The following is a 14,785-nucleotide window of genomic DNA, read 5'->3' as shown; positions in this document are numbered from 1 at the left end:
ATTTTAAAATGGCAAGTCTCCCCACGTGTAAGTACATATGTCTTCTGAGAAATATTTTTATTGATTTGAGAGAGAGAGGAACGGAGAGGGATAGAGAAAGAGGAACATGGATGAGAGAGGAACATACTTCAGCGGCCTCCTGCACGCTCCCTACTGGGGATCAAGCCCACAACCTGGGCATGGGCCCCGAACGGGAACTGAACCAAAGACCTCTTGGTCCACAGGCAGATGCTCAACCATTGGGCCACACTGGCCGGACAGTACGTATGTCTTTAATAAAATTTGACAGTGAGATAATCACTGGGTTTTGATTTAAAGTTTTCAAGGGAGGGTAAGAGTATGCCTACAGAGTAAAGACTACAAACCTTGTTAAAAAGCAGTAAACAAACAAACAAAAAAAGCAGTAAACTACACAGGCAAAGGGGGCATACTAACTGCATTAATTTAATAATTTAATTTAATAATCCAAACTGCATTAATTTCAACCGAAGACTGTGCCATCCAAACATACCCAGAATGTGGGTATTTTTTATTCATTACGTGTAAAACCTGGGAAAGAATGATGTGAGACAGGATGAGGACAGAATGAGTTTTTTAAGCAGCAGGGTTATACTTTAAGGAAATTTCCTTGAGCTATTAAGTATGAGAATTTTCCATGAACCCTGACACCAACTGCTTACAAGACAAACAAACCAAAAAAGAACTGAATAAGAGGTATTTTCCATTTCAGGTGAGGTTCTTCCACCAGCTAACCCAGATCATATTGTACATGTCGATTTACACCATTAAAAAGTCTATTTGAGTCTCCCCTTGTCCACTCGACCAAAATGATTAACTAATTAACAAGTGTGAAATCACTGCCTGAAACAGAAAAAAAGTGAAGACATAATTATATTGGAAAATTGATTGGCCTGCTTCGTAGTCAACTGGCCCAAAATGTGAAATAAAGGTTAAAAAAACCAAAACCCTGAGAGCAATTTAAGTAGCTTTAACAATGTACCTGGTTAAAAATACAGTTGGCTACAATGAAAGGATTTACACTTAATGCTAGAAGTACATGCATTTCTCTGTGTGTGGAAATATAATCTATATTTTTCTATTGAACAAAGTCTGGGATCCATGGCGCGCTTCCAAATGGTAATTCGTTTAGAACTTGGGGGAGCGCTGGGATGTAGCTTTTATTACACATTCTAATTTGCAAGATTTAGCTTCAATATTGCAAGTGTGTGCACAAAAGGGCGTGAAAACACACACACATTGTTTTGCCGCTGAAGCAACCGGGATTGCTTCGTAGCCGAATCGGCTCACTCGTCTTGAACACGTGGATGAAATTTCCCATAGGAGGACCACATGTAAATGACAGCCTTCGAATAAACCCATCCTTCACCACTGGACCATGAGTCCATTCTGGATTTCAATAAAATAAATCTATAAGTCACAAACGAAAGCAACTAGCTGGGTGAAAATCAAACTATTCCTACACGGATATTATTTGTAGTTTTAGGATTTCGGCATCTCCTAGATGAGACATTTATGTAGAATATGTTTATATATTTATAATTCCTTATTTTTATGCATAGGTATACATCAGGAGATAATACCACTCTCTACATAGACATTAGTGATGGGCCGAATTTGAAATGAGAACTACAGCAGGGAAATAACGCATTGGCTGCTGTCCATTTGTGGTTTCATAGGCTTCCACGCTAAGGTCATGGAGAAACTCAATGGTAAAATAAATGTTTCATTTAATCTTTAAGAAAGTACAGATCTTTATTGCTAATATGCACTGCAAAAGTAATTGTGATTTTTCCGTACTGTAATCAGAACAGACGTACCCAGCCTCTAGACCACGGCTATGTAACATGTTTGTGAAGTGTTTCCTAACAAGGCTAAGGGTTATTTTCAGCATGTACAGTCCTGACGCGACTCCTGCGTTCCCGCCTGCTTGACGGGTGCTCGCGATCGGTGCCAACGTGGGCAGCTACGATCCTATGGACCGAACCAAGTGCCTTGAGATCCACATGGAAGAACGGACCACCTACACGGTAAAAAGTCTGCAGACCTTGTTCTGGAAAGGACAGGCGGACTCTTCAGAAAGAAAACAAAAGGAAAGGCTTGCCGATAGAACAAGGGAGCGGCCTCGCAACGTCCCCTCCTGCCTGTGAAAAACACGGCCGCCCCGCCAGCAAGCCCAGCGCCGTGTCCTTGAGGGCGAGACCATGTGGCGTGGGAGCCAGCCCCAGCCCTGCCCGCGAGGCTCCAGGCGGCTGCCCACCTGCAGAACCCACGGCAGGTCACTGGCTGCTGCCGGCCACTCCCTGTGGGTGGGCTGACATGTGAGATGGAGAGAGCAGGCCTGTGGTTCCGTGGCAGAGCCAGGGGCGGGAAGGAATATTGCTGGTGATGAATAGAGGCCGGCTTTCCTCAAGGACCCGTGCCCAGCTGCACAGGCTGCACCGCCCTCAGGACTCCGCATGTGCCGTGTCCCTGGAAGCATTCAAGAACAGCTTGTCTCTTCTGTCAGGGCTACGGACACAGGACCTGGGACAGTGTGGCCAGACAATGTCCATGTCCCTTCCTAACCCTGTGCCACGCTGATCTGTTCCCCCACATTCTCTGCCTTCTTAACCTTTTTAAGGCTAACTCAACAACCTGCGTCTGCCTGTACGACCCACGCGCTTGGAAATCCCACGGGCATGTGCCCTGCCAACCCGGGCCTGTGCCCTGACCATGTTCACACGGACACACACTCTAGAAAGAAACACAGGATGTGACATTTTAAATTGGCCTTTCCGCCTCTGATTGGGAGCAGTACTCAGAGCAGTCAATGTTTTAGGTGTCAACTGTCTGTTCACACGGCCTTGAGAAAACCTCCAATATGCCGCTGAGAGAAGCCTATTTATTCATTTATTCACTCGCTTAGGCAACAAATATTTATGACGCATTTATCACACTCTTCCTGGACACTGAGCGTGGATGTGCCACGAGGTGGGATTTGATGGAAACAGCTACAATCAATACTTTGAGTCCAAAGAAATAATGAAGAGCCTTTGATATTTCTCAGTGTTTACTTTTCAGTATTTTATGTTGAAACTCATCATGTGTTCACCTACCTATCCAATCATTTGACGTTATTACAATGACATACATGCATCTAAGACATTTTGTTACTAAAAGTCAATCCCAAGTTCACTAAAATCTAAAAACAACTTATAAATAGAGTGAAATTTCGCTTAGGCTTGAACTTGGGTTAGGAGAGTGATAAACGCTTCCCGATTTATCTGTGTTGTGGTGAAGGTATATGCAACCTGTAGTTAGATGTTATATGTTTGCAGTATGTAATGTGTAGCTACCTGAGATGAAGAGAAGTTACGATGTAATTAACAATTTTTTTCAATGTTTTTATTGATTTCAGAAAGAAGAAGGGAGAGGGAGAGAGCAAGAGAGAAACATCAAGGATGAGAAAGAATCATTGGCCGGCTGCCTCCTGCACGCCCCCTACTGGGGATCGGGCCCACAACCTGGGGATGTGCCCTGACCAGGAACTGAACCGTGACCTGCTGGCTCATAGGTCGATGCTCAGCCACTAGCCAGGCAAAAACAAAATGTTTTGATTTCCCATCAGCGTAATGTGAACACAGGCCAGGAGTTTACTTTACGTAACCTGCCCAGTCACACTGAGCATCTCCCTGGTATGCCCGATAGTCTAGCTGAAACCGAGGGAGGCAGACTGATTTCTCTCCCACCTTTGCAAAGTGTCAACCCGAACTCAATGTGTACTGACATAAACCCATCTGTGATGTAGTTAAGCATTTTGATGGCGGCACTGTGAACATCCTCCTCCTAAAACACGAGCAGGACCGAGGGCAGGGAGAGCCGGGACGCGGGGACACGCGAGGAATGACTGACTGGGGAGGAGGCCGTCTTCCATGTCATTTCACACAGAAGCAGACACAGACCTTTCTGCAGCTGAAACGGAACGTCTGATCGCCCGCCTCCCTGCAGCGAGCCCATGCAGCCGTTACACAGGCCGCGCAGGGAGCGATAGGGCTTCTCTGCGCCGAGAGAGCAACAGCGTCTCCCTGGAAGGCCCTGGTCTCCACGGCCACAGCTCCTGAGGCCTCAATTCGGCCCCGAGAAACACCAAGAACAGAGAGAGATCTACCGGATGGAAATCAAACGCATGTTCCAAACTCCCCCCTGATAAGAGGAAAGGTAAAGAAAGTCCCCTGAACACATCTGCTGTAGGAATCAGTGCCATATTCAGCTGCCAATCTGGGGAGCCCCCTTAGGCCCCCCCACCCCCCAAGCAGGGCAGGAGGACACAGCTTCCAGCACTGCCCCGCCAGGGCTCTCATCTCCACGACCTCTGGCCTCCCGGCAGGCCTGTAATTTCTGTCCCACGTAGGCTCAGCAAACGGCGCTGCATCAAAACGGCATTGTGAAATATTAATATTTCCTGTGATAACAAAACGCCACGGAATAACCTCTGTCATGTGACGAGCACCCACACTGCAAATGCCAAGATTCTGCGTGTTAGCACCCGTTGAGCAGAGTCTTGCGTTGGCACAATAAGTGGCCGGCCGGCCGGGGGCGCATCCAAGCTGCTGTGCTGACGTCACTCAGAGGTAGGGCGCTTACACCCCGGGAACGGACGGCTTTCCTAGAGCCTGTGTGTGCCACTGGGGAGCATACGCAGCATTTCAAACGTGCAAAGGCACCAAAGCTCAACAGGCAATTCTCTAGGCACAACAGGCATCATTAGTGACTAGGGACAATGTAAGAAACAAACAAACAAACATAATAATAAATCTCTAGGAGGCAAGTAGGCTAGTGGGCAAAAGCCTGCATGGAAAATCACTGCTTTTGAAACGGGCGTTATATAACCCAGGGTGACATCACTGCTTCGGTCGGTTCGAGCTTCACAGGTGCATTTAAGACAGCCTTGCACAGATACTCTGTGTCCCCCGCCATCTCCGGGGGTGACAGAGCGCGCCCTGACCCCACCCTTCTGTTTTATGTGCCAAATTTGATTTGCATTTGCTCATCACTGTCCTTCGGAAATGGCCCCACAGGCTCCGGAACGGAGAGATTAGATTCAAATTGGAGGGTTAGGAGGGAGGGAGTGGGCACAGTGGCTTCTGCTGCTGGTCTTAATAAAGGGGGCTGCCCTGGGCTGCGGAAGGAGACGGCGCCCCGAATCGATGCCTGTCGCCGGTGGAGGGAAGGCAGGTTTCTCTGATGAACCAGAATTCAATTTTGCGAGCAAAGAAAACAGCAGCTCCAGAGCAAACACTGGCTGCTGTGGCTTGTTTGCTTGTGTTGTGTTCTGGCTACACCTCCTCAGGGGTCCCTGATGAGCAGCCTGTTTGGGCTTACATGTGAACATGCTACCGTGCTGTAACTGTCGCCCTTCAGGGCTGTTAGAGGCTCCGTGTTCCCCAGGGGGTTCAACCTCTGATGATGGCTTCCGAGCCCTTCGCAAAGGATGGATTGAAACAAAGACAAATATGGGATCAATATTCCACAAGGTTGTGAGCGATCGATTAAGGATATTCTACAGCTTAATTCACTGCGTTCTATATGTTTTCACCCATTGCTTCGGCAGAATATTTCTAAACATTGAGCCAATATTTTTTGGAAAAAGGACCTCCCTTTAGCTACTTGAACATAACATATTTACGGAGTCTTTCCTCACGCCGTGGTTCTCCTAACTTCCGAAACTCCCTTGGATTTTCTTGGCTCGGCTTGCTCACCGCCCCTTGTCAGGCTGCCGGGGGAGACAGCCGCGTTCTCACCGTAACGGTGCCCGCGACAGCCGTCCGGGAAGCAGCAGAGTGAGCTTAATGGGCAGGTTTGTTCTCTATTATTTTCTTTGCCTGAGGACCAAGCTGATTTAAATAACGACGCTCTTTTCCTAGCCACTGGATTCCCGCCTTCTTACACATTACTTATCACTAACTACCAGTCAGCACCAAACACATCGATAGGCTGCGCATTTAAAGTTTCATCGATAAAGGTTTCAGAAATGTTCGGTTCTGCTGCTCACTGAGTCACAGCCACGGGAGGAGGCAGCCCTCCGCTGCGGACCCACCCACTCGGGTCGCACGCGTCCGTGCGCCTCGTGTCCTTCCAAAAGCGAATCTCGATCGGGACCTGTGGTTTACTTTCTCCTCAGCCTGCGTGCGGTGGCGTGAGCACGGAGTCCACCGCGACGCCAAATGCAACTCAAGCCGATGTGTTTGGGGCAAAGTGTCTGCATTTAAGAATTCGAGAAAAATCTTACGTGTGACCAGCACCAACGACTCACCCCGAGACTCCTTCCGGCATGAACTAGATCCCGGGATGACGTGCAGACCGCCCCCCCACTGTCTCCCTGTGAGTGGGGGGCCCACGTCCTCACTCACATGCCCAGAAATCACAAAACATTGAATAAGAACTGGTGTGATGGTGATTCTTAAAGGAGACAGCTGCTTATGTAATGCTTATAGTTTTGATGCTTTCTAGACAAGACAAGATGAAAAACAGATGCTTCCCCCACCTGCACCCCACTTTCGATGGGTCGGAAGGAATAGAAGGAGAGTACAGATGGATGTGAACTCATAGGTCTCGTCCCGTAGTTTCATAACGATCATTGCTTGGTCAGAAAAATCTTCCCACTACACGGCTTCTGCCCTCACGGGAACACACGCTAGACATGTAAACACGGCTCAGAAGCATTTTCTTACCTTGTCCAGAGAGAACGTCTTGGTCAGGGCGAAGCCCCAGCCGGCCTCAAAGGCCCTGCGGATCATCGTGGTGCTGGTGGCGGGCGTCGCACTGGCGAGGCCGAACGGATTGATGAACCGCAGCCCCGCCATCTCCACGCTGATGTCCACCAGGTCGATGGGCGTGTGGAAGAGGGGCAGCGCGGGCCTGGCGGGAACAGCGGCTGCGAACTGCGACTGCGGGAGAGCAAGCAGCCAGGGTTGGTCGTGTGTCACCACGGATTTCCCCACATCATCTTTCACAAAACCCAGCATGTGAATTCGTGCAGTTTATTTTTTTATGTTTTTATTGGTTTCAGAGCGGGAGGGAGAGGGAGACAGAGATAAAAATGTCAACGATGAGAGAGAATCATGGATCGGCTGCCTCCTGCACGCCCCCCACTGGGGATGGAGCCCGCAACCCGGGCCTGTGCCCTGACCGGGAATCAAACCCGGACCCTTCGGCCCTCAGGCCGATGGAAAGAAAACAAATAGAATCTTGAACTATTATGGCCCATGATGATATTATTCCATCATCACTCTCTCCCGGCCCTGTCCTGCTACACCTGGCCGGGTCATGGAATGACAGAGAAATGTGCATGTGTAATGATATGTTGCTGGGGAAAAGCAAATCACATCATAATTAGGTATTCAACTGCATTTCCCCCTAATTTGTTTGACTGGAATTTTTTTTGAAAAACAAAAAAAGCCCCATGAAAAGCGAGGCCATGGGTGCTGCTCGATTCGACTGGAGAAGAGACAATCGCCATCCCCACGTTCCATCGGATGTGAGCCCATGGGGGGGGGGGCGGCTTTCCCTCCCTCGTTCTCCTGGGTTTCACTGTGATGTGGCTGCGAGGGGCCCTCTCTGGGGGCCGTGCTCCGGAAGCAGCCACGCCAAGACCATTCGAGGCGAAGGATCGCCAGCCCGTGGAGCTCTGCGGCTGGAGGGATTCGTGGGCTGGATGAACACATTTACTAACTGGAGCTCGGTTTCCTCGCCTTTTGAAGGAATATCCATGGAGGGAAGGAAAGAAAGCCACCTGCAAAGGCGAAACCAATTTGGAGGCGCTGCTCCGAGGAAAAGGCCCGGGAACAGGGAGTGTAATTATAACGTAAAACCAGGTGCCGGCCCTCCGTTCCGCGGCGACTGTTCGTAACGAAAACTTTAGAAAGACATGACGTGATAGAAATGTCTCTTTAAAAATAACGACCCCATTTTATTCTCCTTTTAAAGGATGTGGTCTCGTTGCCTATAATAAGATATTGGAACCTGAGCAGCGAAGAAGGGTACAAACTTCAATTATCTTCATGCAAATCACTGGCATCCTTTCCCCGCTGAAACTACCTCTGCCCGACGATCGGCCCTGACGCAGCTGAGGCAGCACTATTTATGAAGCCTGCTATACACTAGGCCATGTGGCAGGTGCTGGGAACACAGCAGTGGCCAAAGGACATTTTCTGGTCTCGTGGATCTTTATAGTTATGGTGTGATGGTGGGCAAGGAAGGAGACAGACAAATAACCACCTGACCGGGTGCTCAGTGGTTAGGGGTCAACCTATGAACCAGGAGGTCGTGGTTGTATTCCCGGTTAGGGCACAGGCCCAGGTTGCGGGCTCGATCCCCAGTAGGGGGTGTGCAGGAGGCAGCCGAGCCATGATTCTCTCGCACTATTGATGTTTCTATCTTTCTCTCTCTCTCTCTCCCTTCTCTGAAATCCATAAAAATATTAAAAAAACACAAAACAATACATCAGTGTGTGTGTGTGATATTGTCCTTTATAACAAAAACATTGCTTTGGAACTTACTAACTTACTCCCAGTTCTGTGAGCTGCTCTAGCAAATTAATAGAACCCAAGGAAGGGGTGGGGCAAGCTCTGATGGACAGCCCGCCCTCAGTCAGAAGTGCAGGCAACAACCTGGACGTGGATGGGCATCCTGTGCTGGGGGAGTCACTGGAACCTCCGATCTGTAGTTGGTCGGAAGCACAGGTGAGAGCTGGGGCTTGTGACAGGCATCCTGTAGGGCTGACCCCTCACCTGTGGGATCCGACACCGCCTCCAGGAAGATACTGTCGGCCCTGAGTTAAACTGTAGGACACCCAACGTCCCGAACATTGCCTGCTGGTGTGGGGAACCTGCTGCCGACACTAACACATTGGAATTGGACCCGGAACCCCCAGACAGTGTGTCTTTATGTGGGTTCTGCTCAGAAACAGAATGCAGAGTATGTGGGCGGGGCCGGGGTGGGTCTCCCTGAGGTGCCCATGGAGGCCCCTGCCTGGAAACAGCATCTGAGCAGGTCCCAGGAGGAGGAGCCGGAGTCACTGATGCATCTTTGACTTTGAAATGAATGGTCCAATGTGCCCACTGAGCTTCAGCAATAACATTGGTTTCTTTCACCTCCCACTGATGGTAGCATCGCCCAATGAGGAAGCAGCGCAGGGCCCATAGCACAGAGCCCCTGCATCATGCACCCACGGGTGTTTGAAAAGATTTTTAAATGTATTTTTATTGACTTCAGAGAGGAAGGGAGAGGGAGAGAGAGAGAAACATCAATGATGACAATCATTGATCAGCTGCCTCCTGCACACCCCCTTACTGGGGATGGAGTCTGCAACCCCGGCATGTGGCCTGACTGGGCATCGAATCCGGACCTCTCGGGTCAGGTTCATAGGTCGACACTCAACCACTGAGCCACGCCGGCCGGGCCCAAGGGTGTTTTAGAAGGAAAGAATCGTGAACTGGCCTTAAGAAATGACTTGTCAGTTAGCCAAGGATCCCCCCAAATAACATATAACACGTTTACAAAATTTCCAAAGTGTCAATCAAGAAGGTAACAATGACTGTGTTCACAGACCCAGGGGGAAAGGTGGTGACCCGTGGAGACAAGACGTCAATGTCAATGGCCACCGAGGGAACCGCCTGGTGCCGGGCACAGGGTGGTGCCGACAGCAAGTCCACGGAGCACAAAGGGGCCGAGAGGTCGCGGTGCGAGTGCTGGAGGGAAATGAAGGAGGCTGACATTTCAGAACAGTGACGGCAGCGGCCTGAAACCTGAAGACCTGGACTAAAACGCTCAACATGTAAGTCAGCCACCTACCGGCGGCGCCGGCGTTTGTGCTGACCTCCGAAGCCCTGTGTCTCTGGGAGAAGGTTTGGAACAGGCGAGGGTGGGGACAGGATGCAGGGAGGAACCAGGTAGTGGCACATTGCGACCCTAACCCTATCAGTTAGGCCTCTTTATATATTTTATTATTTAAAAAAATATATTTTTTTTTATTGATTCCAGGGAGGAAGGGAGAGGGAGGGGAACATCAATGACGAGAGAGAATCATGGATCGGGTGCCTCCTATATGCCCCACACGGGGGATGGAGCCCCCAACCCGGGCCTGTGCCCTGACCGGGAATCAAATCGTGCCCTCCTGGTTCATAGGCAGATGCTCAGCCACTGAGCCACACCGGCCGGGCCAGTGAGGCCTCTTTAAACCTCACTGGCCTCATCTTTAAAACACCTACTGTGGGCCCCGGCCGGGTAGCTCAGCTGGTTAGAGCATCATCTGGATTCACCAAGGTTGTGCTTTGATCCCTGGTCAGGTACATATGAGAAGCAACAGATGAGTGCATCACGAAGTGGAATAACAGACTGACATTTTTTCCTCTCTTCCTCTCTCTCTCTTTCAAATCAACAGTAATTAAAACCCCACCGCTGTGAAGGGTGGCTGCGAGGCTCAGGAGGAGGTCCCTGAGACCTGGAAAGCGGTTCAGTCCTGGCGTGGGATCCCTGTGCTGTCTCAGCATGACTTTCCCACAGGCCCGGAGCAGGTGAGGGAGGGACCTGCCGGACTTTCGCTTCCCATGCACTTCCTGCGTCTGCGTCCTTCCCAGCGGATCCCTGATAACCCGTATCTGACTCAACTTGACCCACCCCTGCAGACAGACACAACTCCGGTTAAAGCTTCCAACTGAACCATTTTGCCTTTGAATGTGCGCTGGTGCTCTGTTCCCCGGTGACCCTGTCATTAGCGCCAAGAAGCCCAGATTCAGCAGGGAATTCTCAGCACCCAGGGCCCAGGTGGCCGCCTGCGAGTCGCCCGTGTCTCTCCTTCTCTTTCAGCTCTCACTGAGTCAGGCTCTGTCCGGCGTGGGCTGGATTTTTCAGTTATTTTCCCCCGGCCCATCCTAATCCTGAATGATCTGCCTGAAGCAGCAATCTACCGCTATGTCGGTAAGGAACTATCCTGCCTCTATGGAGACCATTTCATTTCCAACTACTTTTCAGGTCAGACGCTGCCACTTAATAACGGTTTGGAACCCTGCGCGGAGTCACTGAAAGGCATAAAAATTACTTATTAGTCATGGTGCTTTCTCCTCCCATCACCAGCTCGGTGGCTCTGTTTTGATGGCTCCATTAGATACAGGCTCATTCTTCTTCTTTTTCCTCGATGACCTTACAACATGCAGGTGTTATATAAAAAGACCAATCCCCCTTCACACCCACGAAGCTGCATTACCGATGGAATGTTTAATAGGAAAATGGTGTCATGGCTCTGCTACTTCATACTGATTTTAAAACATTACCGAGGGCGGACGCCAAAAACCAACCCGGATGTGCCATCTGAGAGGCCAGGTCTGCCGAGGGCATGACGGGCCCACGGAATGTTTCTTTACAAGCGCCCAAAATGGACGCCAGGCCCCAATGACTGTGAGCACATCTGACTTGACCACTTCCCCCGGAGAGGGATAAAAATGAGATCCCACGCCCTTCTAACTCCAGTTCCATCTCGTGACAGACCGGCTGGAGTCGCCTCGATTCTGAGACCCGGACCACGTGGGAGAACTCAGTGTGGAAGCTGCATTTAGCCATGACCAACTTTGATGGTCTTTTCCGGGAGCTATCTCTATCTCCAACGTAATCCATTCGGATTGATAACTGGGATTTGATTGAAACTCATTGTTTTCAACCTGACAGTGTGGCCAGTGACTTAATATCGCCTTCTTTTCACACAGGGCTTTAAGAGTGGTGCTGTACCTTAAATACGGAAGGACACTTTGCCACTAGGTCTTGAGATTCCAGCGCACTTGTCATTCGAACAGCGCATACCCCCTGCTCAGTGGACGAGGAGGGTTTAGAGAACTAGGAGCCAGCTCTGTGGGTATCACTGTTCTGATCCGAAGCCGAGGGGTTTTCAAAAATTAATACGACACATTAACGATGCTCCCCCACCCCCTCCGCCCCTGAAGGCACGTTAAGTGCAAGAGCAGGGCAGCCGGCTGTCCACCTCGAAAGCTCCAAATGAAGTCCTCCGCCAGCCCGGCCGATCGGCAGCCCCCGATACTGTAAACTAACCACCAAATTACAGCCTCCGCCTGCCTCCCCGGTTTCACAGGGCTGCACACCCAAATGCATGCCTGGTGGCTACCCATTCGTCTAGCAGCTGGAAAGATGACACTTGACATTTGGAATCTCTCCCATGAAGACGGCTGCCGGCTTTCCCATTAGCTCCCCGGTGAGACTGGAAGGTCGAATAAGCTGCCGCAGAACCTGCAAAGGGTAAGGGGAGCGCCGACGGCAGCCGGGCCATTTACATTTCTAATTCTCGAACCCTGGCTCTCAGACAGCGTGGAAACCACCGGTGTGTTTCGGGCAGAAGGGTGCCTTTGAAGACGCGGCATTAAAGTGGAATTTTAAGCAGCGATAACAAGTGTCTTCTATGTGAAGTGGGCGGGGAAGGTCTTCGAAGCCACAGAGACGTGGACGCAGATAAGTTCCTCCAACTTTGTTTCCTAAAAGCCCCGATGGTCGTACTTTTTTTTTTTTTCTGGCAACTGCTCATCTTTGTCCACAGCAGAAATCTTTAACACGAGGCACGCTTAGGATCATTCTTGAGGTATTTTCACATCGTAAAAATTCTTAGAGGTGGCTTTAAAAATTCTTACGATCCGACAACGTGGGGCTCCTTTTGAAAATCACTGAGCCCAACAGAAAATGAGATTGTAAATATTCCAGTGGTAAGAAAACGCTGTGTTCACTCCCACTAATCTCTCGGGCATAAACATGGGCCTTGTTCCCCTTTAGAAAGGTGCTTCCTTTTAGAGACTCCCCATCAGAAAGTGTTGCTGGCCTGCCTGGGCAGGTAAAGATATTAGAAGACAAAGCCCTTCCCGTAATCTCAAACTGTAAAAAAACAGCAGAAGATGAAAGATTTCATCTATCGATATGAACACACATAATCCAATGGACTCCACAGCCATGACCTCCACGCTGTGCTCCGTCTCAGATGCCCCGTCCTCAGGGTCTGCCCCCACTTTCTACTCCTGTTGGGCAACACTGCCAACAGCACACATGGGCCTCTCTAAGGGTCCAGGTTATGTCCAAACGTAGGTAAAACTAATAATACGATTAAAAAGGAAAATTAAAGCTAAAAAAACACATATGCAGAAGAAACAGGAGACGTGAACGATATAAGACTCAGTCTTAAATTCATCACCACACGGGACTGAGATCACGTCGGTAACGTCAATTTAGCGGCGCTGAGCTGTTCCTCACTTCCAACGGGGACAGACAGGGATCCCAACAGCTGAGCCTCGGGCCCCAATCTCAGAGCAGCACGAGCACAAGCCTCGCGTTCCCATGCCATTCCAGCCACAGGCTCTCCAGGAGGAGGCTGAGCTCACGGGAAACCATGGAAATATTTAGCAACGATCGAGCTCCTCCTTTCTCTTCCAATGAAAACCACAGGTGACTCACCTTAGGGTCGGCCGTGGCATGAAACTCTCCACGAGGCGAGGAAATCACTGATTCCTTTCACAGAGCTATCGACCTGCCACTGGATGGTAATGACTTTCTGTCAACCTTGACCTGGGGCAGATCTGAACTCGGGACCAGGCACTGTAGCTCATCTCTGAGATACCTAGCTCCCCCAGCAACTAGGGATGCGGATGTGCCTCGATCGAACCGGAAGAAAGGACACAAAACCTCAAGCAGTAGAAACGTAGGTCATCAATGTGAGGAATTTGTGATAGTTTTGAAGAAATTTACAAACACCTATTTCAAAATAGAGCTGGGCCCTGGGCTTGAGGGGTAGGGAGTGGAGGCAATTTCAAGAGGCCACAGAGGCCAGGCCTAAGGTAATGGCATCAGCGAGGGGAACATCCACGTTGTCTGTCTGTTCCTATTTAGTCTTAGCACCCTGCACCCAGCACCCTGGCTGGCAGGGGGAGGTGCCCAGGCTACACTCAGAGATGTTACACCTCCTTCCCCTTCTACTCCAACCTGAAAAGGCAATTAAACAAACACTGTGTTGGAGGAGTGTGAATCCTTCAGCCAGCCCCCACCTCGTACTGGTCACAGATTTCCCATTTTCTATTCCAAACACTATGATTCTTAGCAATACGCATTTTTTAAAGCATATCCGCTTTCTTTCTTTCTTTTTTAAAATCCCCCTAAAAGTCTGTTTCTTCCCTTTCGTGGGTAAGTAGAAGCAAAGGAAAATAAGTGCTCCTGTTCCTTAGGGCACGTTGATCAGATTCAGGGAAATCAAAAGAAAACAGTGACGTCAACAGAAAAACACCCCTAAGATTCCTTTCAGGTGACAATTGGGACAAAACCACAGTCATCGTCAACTGGAGTGAATATTCTCTATGTACTGCAATTTAAAAGCTATAAACGGATTTAAAACTTTAGGGGAAAAACGAACACCTCCCACGCTCTATGAATGCGCGTTCAATTTCACCTTTTCCAGTCTCCCTGGCCTGCCTGCCTTCCCACCCTATTCGCTCCTGCAAACTGAATCTCCCCACCTTCACTAGCTCCCCTCTGGCCACGCCCCAGAGCCGTATCTGATGACCTTCATTCCTTCAAGGAGATAACAGTCCGGTCAATGAGATGTCTGGTCGACCACATTTGGACGGCACACAAAAAATCAGAACACTTTCTCCAAGTAAATATGTATGAGGCCAACTTCCCATACAGCAGTGGTTCTCAACCTTGGCTGCACATTAGAATCACCTGGGAATCTTTTTTGAAAATCCTA

At 49.7% G+C, this 14,785-nt stretch overlaps 1 protein-coding gene across 1 annotated transcript in view; it reads right to left on the bottom strand.

The window, feature by feature from the left end:
• The window catches only part of DPYD (dihydropyrimidine dehydrogenase), a 347,122-nt gene that overhangs the window by 132,198 nt on the left and 200,139 nt on the right, over positions 1 to 14,785 (bottom strand). The window contains exon 13 of the mRNA XM_059675719.1: positions 6,732 to 6,947. Within this exon, the coding sequence (XP_059531702.1) occupies positions 6,732 to 6,947 (216 nt within the window). The remainder of the gene's footprint in view (positions 1 to 6,731; positions 6,948 to 14,785) is intronic.

Source organism: Myotis daubentonii, chromosome 18, assembly GCF_963259705.1.
Source record: "Myotis daubentonii chromosome 18, mMyoDau2.1, whole genome shotgun sequence".
Classification (NCBI taxonomy): domain Eukaryota; kingdom Metazoa; phylum Chordata; class Mammalia; order Chiroptera; family Vespertilionidae; genus Myotis; species Myotis daubentonii.
This window is presented reverse-complemented; position numbering and strand designations above follow the sequence as displayed.